A 10708-nucleotide genomic window follows, 5' to 3' on the forward strand; every position below is an offset into this window, starting at 1 on the left:
GCAAATAATATGCGCCCAGACGACATTAATCAGTGGCAGGTGATTTTGAATTATAAAAATATTCAAATGGATCTACGGTATTTTTATGGAAGCAAAACATAGCAAACAGTTATTTTTGTTTTCTCAGATGTGTCTACACTATTCTACGCCAAATAATTTCGTATATTTGACAAATACTGGTAATCTCAATATTTTTGCTTGAAAAGACTACGAATATTGTATTAAATTTTCAATTTATTATGAGAGCATGTGACTAAAAATCTACATTTTATAAAAATATAAAGTAATTGTATATACATATATATACCTAAAAATATCCTTGGCTATTTTTATTTTTCTACATCTGATTATTCTCTCTGATCTCTACGTAAATACAGATTACGATCCCATCTGAAAGAGCTTGAACTCCTGCATTCCTATTAGAAATTCAAAATTCTATATGTTCCGTTCCTTCTTGCGGCAAACCTGGAAATATCTATTTAACTATAAACCGACTTTAGGCCCATTGGTTAATTGGTTGAGGGTTACATCAAAACGATTTTTGAAATAATAAAGGTAGATTTAAATATTTTCGGAGTTGCACGACCACGTTAAAAATCACTCCTGAAGTAATCTCGACTTTCCCCGTGCATGAAACCCAAAATAAAGTCTACTAGAAGATATTCTCCGATCTCCTGTCGAAAAATAACCAAAAATTAAAAAGCTGGCGACGTTTTTAAAAAACGATGAATTTTGCTAAAAATTTTTACGTTGTGTCAAAGTTCGATTTCTGATTTGATAAAAAAAACTGGTAGGTTATTATACATACAACCAATGTGAAATGAACTTTCTTCATAATTTTCACCCCATGTGCCTCTTATTTGATTCCCTCTCCCTGCAACTAAAGGTCAAAGGTATAAAACGTTTAGAATTCTTATATAAAAATCATCGAATAATATTGAGTGATTGTATTGTAGTAAAATACTTAAATATTACAAAAAGTTAATCAATCGCCAATAATGATTACATTTTGCTAAAAGCCTAATTTTAAAATTTTTAATTACATAAATTTCGAAATATATTACCAATTCATGTCATTAATAACACCAAATTCAAAGCTTATTTATCCGCAGAATTATTAATGATTTTTTAATTAAGTCTAAAACCACATGCATTTTTGCATTATACGATTCCCCTGCATGCAAAGTTAGAGGTCTTTCAAATATTTGACATCACAAGGTTCCAAAATATTGATTTGATTTATCTAACCAAAGTTATGCACAGGTGTTTATTCAAATGTATTTGACTCTAGCTTTTCTTGCTTAAGGCTTTTGGTCTCTTATATTGCTAGAGTAAGTTCCAAATTTTAAATGATTTTTTGCTTGTGTTATTCATTCGAGTTTCTAAACGAAACCAGTATTTGAACAGTCAGTAGAGTATTAGTCGCTCTTTCCACAGAATTGCGGCTTAGAAGAATTTCAAATTATTTAAAAGAGATTGTAGGAAGTAAGCGCTAAATTTAATGAAATTCCAGAAAACAAAAGCACATGCAAAAGTTCCCCGCGGAGTGCAAAGAAATAGAAGCGATATTATGTAAGCATTTCGGTTTTATTGTTTAAATACTTTGAGGAAATAGTGGATTTCCCCCAGGCTTTCTAATCATACCTAATTATAGCACTAAAAATTTAGCAACAACAAAAGCAACAATAATGATTATGGTACTAAAATATCCAAAATACAAACACACACAACAACAAAAATTCTCATACACAAAAAATACTTTCAGGTTCACATGCCAAAGTTAAATGAATATACTTAAATACACTTATTCCAAAAAGTGGATAAAAAAATACTTTAGCATTGTTTTAACACAAATCGCACGAAAGAATGTCAAGAGGTCAACATAACTGACGTGCTGACCATTACTACTGCCAGCAGCAACGCGCTGTCTCGACCGCCTGACATGGTTTGTACGCGCATGCGCACACGCTACATACTACACTTCTGTGAGTGAACGATTCACGCTGGTAAATGTAATAGCTGCCTCTACACTGTACCCCCTGCCCCTGCACCCATGCAGCTCGAGCAATCAGCCCGCCAGCGATTGCAGTGATTTCGGTGATAATTTACGATTCTTCGAATTGGCTCTGGCACGCATGCGTAGGGCAGTACGTTCAGCTGTGGCACGCTCGTCGGTCATGTAGATACCAGAATTGGCGGGGATGTTGGGTATTTGGCCGACCTCAGTGCGGCGTGTACCATCGGCCAGTTGGTAACTGTAAAAGCGCAAATGTGAGTATATTTCACAATATGTGGACATGTAAATGATTGTATGTAAGGGTGTACGTGTATGTGCTTTTTGCGAAAATCCTTTCATTCGCAGAATTTACAGTGCTGATTATGTAATGGAATATCTGCAATGGCAACGATTACTTACGAATAGCGATAACCGTCGGGCGTAGGCATGTACTCGAAATCGCCCAAGTAGATTTTTGGCAAATTTATTGCCAACAACGGATTGTTGTTGTGTGCATTGCGTCTGTTGTTGTTATTGTTCTGATTATTATTGTTGTTGTTTTGAAGGTTATTGGGATTGTAATTGCTGTTTATATTGTTGTTGTTGTTGTTGATGTTGTTATAATTGCTGTTCACGTTGTTATTGTTGTTGATGTTATTGTAATTGCTGTTCACATTGTTATTGTTGTTGTACCCATTATTATTATTGTTGTTGTAATTGTTGAAATTGCCATTTTGATTGTTGTAACCGCCAAGGTGGTTGTTGTAGTATTGGCGACCATAAGGATAATGCGCCTCACTGCCCACCACTATGAATGCGATCAACGCCAAGAACTGCAACTGTAAAAAAATCAGTTAATAACTCATTTCCAATGCGTTATTTAGCGAAACTGTAAAATCAATCGTTTCCATCATGCTCTTTCTTGACTTCACTTCCCTATTGCTACTTACAATTTTTGTATCAATCATATTGCCAACAATTGCAACTGTTCCTCTGCGCTGCCACAAACAAAATGATTACAATTTGCCGCACAAATTTTTATTGTAGCCAAATCGCACAGCCAAATGGCCGAACAATCGTCCGCCTAATACATGTATGAGTAGTCACATTTGTTTGCTTGTCAGCACAAAAGGCAATCAAGCAAAAACAAAAACGACATAACCGAAAAACTATAGATAACAACTCAGCAAATTGGCAGCAGTAGACAACCAAAACAATAACAGCTGCTGCCTGTGCGCTCCTGCATTGCCCTGAGAGGCACTCAACACAGCGTCGAGAAAAACAGAAGTGCTTTTTGGCTTTTTTGTGAATGTTGTCAGTAATTTACCACCAATAACTGGCTATACATTTGATTATGGCTCGCAACTGTTGATTGAGTTGCTGCAAAGTTTTCTTATTACATTTGCTTATTTGCCGTTTAATTGTGCATGCAAGTTCGTTGCTTAAGTCTTTGGTTTTGGCTCAACGCCATTGGTTTGATTTCGTCTCGAATGCCAATCAATCAGAGAGGGCGCGAAATTTGTGCGTGAAACGTGTAAACTAGCAGCACAGCAATTGACTGACGCCACTTGAGCTTATTTTCTGGTCGAAGTGTTTGTTTTTACTGCATATTATATTAAAAGTGTACACATGCTGCATGCAAGGATGTAAATATGTATGTTGCTACTTCATTGCTCGTGTTTGTGGTTAATTTGTAGATATACATATATGTGTATGCATATGCAGACATGTCGTAACTGTACATTTTGTCAAGTAGTTTGTTCCGTGCTCTTGTCGTTGACCATCGCCACAGCTGATCGTCGGTACTTGTAGCGATTTAATTTGAAACCCGCCGAAAATCCATCACATACGCAGACATTTTTAATATGCCGTGCATAAGTCAATGCCGTTCAAGAAAGTTCATCGCGTTCGAGGGAATTTCTTTTTTGCTTTATGCGTAGTACAACCGTTACATACATACAGTACGTGCTTTGAGCGTATTTCAATGTATAATTACAAGACATTTTAATGAAGCTCTTCCTCTTTGCATTATTGGTATTTACTATTGACAACTCAATGTCAAATATTCAGCTTATTGAGATACAAGTTTGACATATTTCATTGTAGCAATTATAAAAATATGCATTAATCTGTTTGACACTGACCAAATTATCTATGTATGCTTGTGGCATCGATTTTTAAATAATTGAAAAATTACTATTTTGCCAATAAAAATATTGATTTCAGAAAATTTATTTCATTAAACATTTGGAACATACCATAACAAATATATATTTTCTTTTCACAAAACAACTGTATGAATATTTTTTCTCGAAAGTTATATTTTTTAGTATAATAATAAACGCAAAACTTCAAAGAAAAGATTTTAATTTTAATATCACTTTTCCATTCTACGGAGTACTAACTGCAATAACATTAAACACTAAACTTTCAACATATTACTGTAATATTCCTTTGAGATGTAAACCTTCTCTCGAAATATATATTCCTCATGCAATTCTATAGTTTATTTATTGTTTTTAATTTATTCTGAAGTGAACATAAATTTAAATAAATTTTAATTAAAATGTTTTATAGTACTAGATGAGCATAATATGATACCGGGACATCAATTTGGATTTTCCGATATCACAGTACGTCTAAACAACGCCACCGTGTGGTTATCAATTTCCTGCTTTTAAAAGACAAATATCGCACAATGAAGAGCAAGTAAATTGCGCCTTCCTTAAGACAGTGATATTCTCCGAAACATTTGTCTATTCACAATCACATACGTTCAAATGTATAAGCAAAAGCACGAACCGCAATTACTGAGCTTATTTAAGCTTTGATCAGTTTCATTCAGCTGGTTCCGGAACCTATTTTAAGCTTTTAGTCACTCTTCAGCAAACTTTGCTAAATCACTTGTTTTAAATACAAAGATAAAAATCACACATTTACTTACTTACATACTACTACATTTATCGTTGGATGCATATGAAAAACGCCGATGTTACCTTTTCTTCTTCAAATTGTTATATTATATTATCCAATACTTTTTTTTAAGACAAGAGCAAGAAAGGCACTCATATTCAAAAAATAGCGAGAAAAATTATCCTAAAATTGCTACTTCTGTATATATAAAAAAAGCATTGGAAACTGTGATAGATAATTTCAGAATATTTCGATCGTTCGTAGCTGCTTGACAGCTAGTGTTTCTGCCTTTGCTGTTAGGAACCAATTGACGGCTTAAACCTGGTGGTTTTGGTTGACTTTCAGTAAATACTATTAATTAACTGTGTGACATGACACGAAGTATCTAGTGAGTCAAAACATTTGGAAGATTTTCGGTCATGAACTTTTCCATTGGGACCATAGCTAATATTCATAATACAAAAGCATTATAAAGTAAGCAACTTCGGACTCGTTTTAGATAGGGAGCTTCCATGGAAACCAATCTTAGACATAAAGAGTAAAGAAAACAGTTTCAGCAATTATCACCTGTAGAAAGATGGTGTGGTCCAAATAGAAACTAACGCTCTACAAAGCAGTTGTAAGTCCTATTTTGTCATACGATATCTTAGATGGTAGCCAATAATGGAAAGGAGATTCGTGATAAGGCATATAAAGTGCTCTTAGAACTCTCAGAAGAACGCCAACGACACTGCCTTTACTGCCCACAGAGTGTTCTGTAAAAGACTAAACGAATATTGCCTATAATAAAGTGGATTCTAAGATCCTTAGTAAGTTTCCGTTTCTACACAATACCACGAATTTTCGAAAACTTATACAATTAAACTTAAATTCGGTCCGCAATATTGTCTTTCCTTCCAGAGCAGAATGGGACGTGAAGTGGACAGAGACACAGGGATCAGATTATATACGGATGGGTCCAAACTAGATAATCGATTGGAAGGTGGTATCTTTTCAGCTAAATTATATTCCACAATCGCGTATCAAACTACTACAGAGGCTTCCAAGCGGAGCTCACAACAATTAAAGAAAGCCTCAGGAAATCTTTGTATATAAAAAAGTACAGACATCTCCATTAATCATGCACATTGTTGTTGTTTATTAATAACAATGTTTATTCAGCGGACAACTCTATTAACTGGACAGAAAGGCTGGTAGCCAGACATTGAGAAAGCAGCCTTAAATTAGTTATTTTTGTCCAATCAAGTTTATTTGTATGAACACATTAAAAATTAAACTTCAAGTACAATCCCTTGGATTCGTATACCGACAAAAACTTTTTCGTCTTTATTCGTAAATAAAATTTTCACAGTATTGAATAGTTTATTATATGAATATTAGTATAAAATATATACCACAGCAACGCGTGGCCGTATTCATTGGCATATTATATATACAGATAGCCAAGCGGGTTCGAAATTACAAAAGTCTCTTTCATCAAAGATAGTGAAATAATACCTTGAACATTCTCTTGTACTATAAACCTGAAATGGGTTCCAGTATATAGTGATACTCCAGGTAATTGTGAAGCAGATGAACTAACTAGAACAGGAACCAGACAACAATTAGACTCCAAAAAATGGGGAATTCATCAGTTATGTTGAGACTATCCCTTACTTGCTGAACAAGCAAACGTGTCATGAATAGAATATGGGCCGCACATTCCGTTGATTAAAATTCAAAAGGAATGACATAAGAGCTTTAGTAGGAGCAGTATCAGGTTACTGCGTAATTGCAGACATACTGACGGCATTGTAGCGTAGCAGCTATCAAGACGTAGAAGAGAAGATACTATGGAGCATTCTCTATTCGAATTCAAAGCAACTATCACCCGTTGCCTCGAAACTGTATGGATAAAACTTTTGTATTGATGAACAGGGAGGTGATAAGAAGTAAGGGGATATCAGTTCCAGTGGCCAGCCCAAAGTCCTGATCTCAATCTGATTGAGAATTTGTGGTCAATCGTCAAATGAAGGTTAGGACAAAACCGATCGACCCCAAAGAATCTGGATAAGTTTTAGCAAGGGGTACAGAGATAATGACATAGCATTCCAAGAATTTCTACTGAATTTGGTCGAAAGAAATGTCAAAAATTTCTGTGATACTTTTATAATTATGCAGATATAAAGACATGAAGCACAAACTTATACTTGTACCCACTGCACATACATCGCAAAAACGTTTGTTAGCACTCATGATAATGAGAACGATACCCCAACATTTTTAACACTAACCGCGATATAGCCGTTATATAGTTTTCTATCTAGATTTTCAATCAACAATACGGGTAGTGGTTTCATTTAGTACTAATTTCACACAAAATTTGAAACACTTTACTTAATCCTTTTCCTTCAGCAGCAAGAAAAATTTAAAAGTAAGCACAAAAAAACATATTAGAAACTTGTTAAAATTTTAATACCAAAATTATTTGAAGAAGAATTAAAGTTAATGGAATATATTTTATCATAAAACATAAATTTATAACTGTAATCTACATACAAGTATTTACATGCGCCATAATTCCGCAAGATTTAATACAACAACCTAAATTTATTTCGTTATCACAACTTAAAATACGGATACATAAGTAATCATTACAATAACACTAAAAAAGAATACGAATACTCGCAAAAGATTTAAATTATATTCATATAGCTTCTTTTATAATATAAGATTTCTTTTTCTGCTCAAACTTTATCATTATGTATCTTACGAGCAGTTACGTAGGGTTGGAAACCGTTCTTGTTCGCTTTGTAGAGCACGGTGTACTCGTAGCCATCGGCAGAGATAAAACTGTAACCACCACGATATTCCACCGGTTTCACGGTCACAACAGCTTTATCGCTCGCCTCCTCACGAGTGTCACTTATCACATTTTGGGTGTTGTTGTATTTAATGTCTTCGGTGCGCGATTGACCATTCTCTGTTTGGAAGCTGTAAAGCAAATTTAAGAGAAAGAGAGAGAGAGGAGATGAAAGTTTCAACCCGTTAGTTTTCTCTATATAAATCATAATTCTACATAATTCTACAAGCGAATTATTTCTAGTGAATTTCCGAAATTAAATTAAGAAATATGTTAATTTGTTGTTGTCGCTATCCAGCGAAATGATATCATAATCCGAATATAAACAAACATTTCATATAGATCGAAAATAATTTGCATAAAAAGAAAGCAAGGCGCACAGCCAATGCTTGATAAGAAAGAAAGCAAGAACTCTTAATGAACTGATTTATTTGCTTTAACAAGTTGTTGTTTTTGCTTGCCTGATTTTTTATGTACACTCACCCGAAATGCAGTAACTGTTCGCCATTTTCTCGACTTTCGATAACCATCGCATGCAGGGTTTGCGCGATCAAAATCAAGGCAATGCTGTAAATCTGCGATAAAAGAAAAAATCTCATTGTCAGTACTGTTTATTCTCATCTAAAATTCGAGTGAGTCATTTAAGCTTTGCTTGTTGTTTAGTTGCGCAACAAAAACTGGGATTGCTAATTTGTTTAGTTTCCTGTGACATCTTAATTACGTTTTATTAATCCGTTTTTAATCTTTAATTAGAATATGCTTTTAAGAACTTGATTACTGGTTATAACACTAATTTTTGAAGATATATTTCGTATGAAAGTTTATTATATAACGGCAATCCTATTGCCCAAATGAACGGGTTATGCAGAAAGTAAAGTGCGTAGTTTTTAACTTAACTAATTATAAACGTCATTATTAAGAAATATTAATTCTTACACACTAAAATGAATCTAGTAAGAAAAAAATATTTTCGCATTAAATTGAAGGCTTCATTTGACAGTCATGAGTTATGCACCGCTTTGTTCAATAGATAGGTAAAGTAGCTGTCTGATGGCACACCTAGGCTCATTCTGAAACCACCGGGACTAAAATATCCTCACTCATGCAATTTTCGATATGTCGTCTAGGAACCCTCGGCCGATATTGGCGATTCTTTCCCTATAGAAAAAACTGAGCATACGCACAGAAAGTGTCTTCTGCTTCTACCTCATAACAGCTTCTATAATATCGCCTTAAATGGTGCTCCTAGCCTACTGGCGTATCTGCCAATAAGACAGTGATCTGTTCGCATTCCTACTAGAATTCTTACATATGTCATTCCTTTTGAACTTTACAAGTCGGCCTATATTCAATTCATGCAACGTTTGCTCCCAATTCAGGAAGATGTCAATCCCTATCCACCGAGGCTCAGCCTTATGTACGAGTATAACATGTTTGCCGATTAAACACATACAAGTAGCTAGAAGCATATACGATCTTCCTTTTCGAAAGTCTAATTGAAGAATGATGCCTGCTTTGGCTAATTCATCTGCTTGACAGTTAACAGGTTTATCATTAAAAAAGATATTAGATTCACTTAGAGCTCAAGGCATTCTTCGATGAAACTCTAAGATAGATTTTCCATACGCCTGGCTATCTTTGTTTATAAATATATCCCTTGTTGTGAGCAAACTCCTTGTCAAGACAAGAAGCCTTTTTTAATTGCTGTAATCTCCGCTTGACAGACACTGTAGTTGTCTGACAGACGAAAAGCGATTTCAGTATATAATTGTACTCAAAAGACACCACCTCACATTTAATCATCTAGTTTGGACCCATTAGTGTATATGCCTATCCCTGCGTCCCTGTCCACGTCATCCCTTTCACACTCTTTTCTGGAAGAGAACGCAATGTTCAGGACCGCATTTATGTTCAATTAGTTTAGTGCCTGACTTGCCGTTATTCTAAGATTGATGCAATTACAGCTATTTGTATGCTTTCCGTACGCCATTTTCGTTTTTCGTTTCGTTAGTAACCCTCTTTAATACCAGTAAACATCTGTTTTAGAAGTGAATCCGTTCCGGTTCAGTACCGATCCGCAAATTCACGGTCCATAATGTTTCTTCGTAAACAGCGTGGTACCCATAATAAGAGATCCTTTAACTTCAAAACTACCGAAATGGAATCCAAACCGTGGTTTGTGGGAGTTCATCTTTGATACGTGCTCAGAGAATACCGATTCAAGAAAACAGGAAACTTTCTGAAAATTTTTTTGGTCTCATACTCCACAACAGATTATTAAAGACGTGTATTGGAAAAATATTAGATTTCTTTTTACAAGACCGACTTAATATTGCCTTTAAAAATTATATCCCAAAAATTTGGCACGGAACTAAGCCCATAAATCTAGTTGTTTACTTAGTTTACCAAATCTTTTATTGATGCCTAAACGGTTGATATACAAATATGTCTTCACTAATTCTCATTGTTAAATTGTACTATTATAAAAAAATTGTGTTTCTTTTACTTACCATTTGGACTTTCATTTTTACGTAAAATTTAATTAAAATTCAAGTTCCTTTTCTTAAAATATTATTAAAGTAAATCACTGAGAACTTCTGATCAATATTCCTTGTTTTTTTCTTTTAGCACTTTTAAGCACTTCACTCTGAAACAATGCGCTTGAATGTTGTGTTCTCCTTAAGTTTTGCAATCAAACTAAACTAGTTCGTTTCATTAAGCGACTCTAAAAAGCATTAGACAGGTAAACTTGCGTTCTCAACTTTTTTATACGCACACACACATAATCATAGAAAATGCCGCTTAAATATTTGCCTTTTCTTAAGAAATGTGTTCATATGATGGTGTTGTGTATGTGTTTCTTTCCTTTTGTTTTGACTTCACTTAGAGCTTATGCTAATGAGCAAGAGCATAAGCCACCAATGGATGGATCATTTAAACCGGCGAAATACAATAAT

General features: G+C 34.5%; 2 protein-coding genes across 2 annotated transcripts; both read right to left on the minus strand.

Annotated features, from left to right (window-relative positions):
- Positions 1-958: 958 nt before the first annotated feature.
- LOC105232732 (GATA zinc finger domain-containing protein 15) lies at positions 959-3197 on the minus strand. Its single transcript, XM_011214547.3, has 3 exons — positions 2947-3197; positions 2417-2835; positions 959-2255 (listed from the first exon to the last, which is right to left on the minus strand). Exons 1-3 carry the CDS (start codon positions 2962-2964, stop codon positions 2069-2071), a joined length of 624 nt encoding a protein of 207 aa, XP_011212849.2. The 5' UTR covers positions 2965-3197; the 3' UTR covers positions 959-2068.
- A 4148-nt stretch (positions 3198-7345) lies between these two features.
- Positions 7346-10480, minus strand: LOC105232731 (endocuticle structural glycoprotein SgAbd-5). Its single transcript, XM_011214545.4, has 3 exons — positions 10262-10480; positions 8235-8326; positions 7346-7882 (listed from the first exon to the last, which is right to left on the minus strand). Exons 1-3 carry the CDS (start codon positions 10274-10276, stop codon positions 7636-7638), a joined length of 354 nt encoding a protein of 117 aa, XP_011212847.1. The 5' UTR covers positions 10277-10480; the 3' UTR covers positions 7346-7635.
- Positions 10481-10708: the final 228 nt, after the last annotated feature.

Source organism: Bactrocera dorsalis, chromosome 5, assembly GCF_023373825.1.
Source record: "Bactrocera dorsalis isolate Fly_Bdor chromosome 5, ASM2337382v1, whole genome shotgun sequence".
In the NCBI taxonomy this organism is placed as follows: Eukaryota; Metazoa; Arthropoda; class Insecta; order Diptera; family Tephritidae; genus Bactrocera; species Bactrocera dorsalis.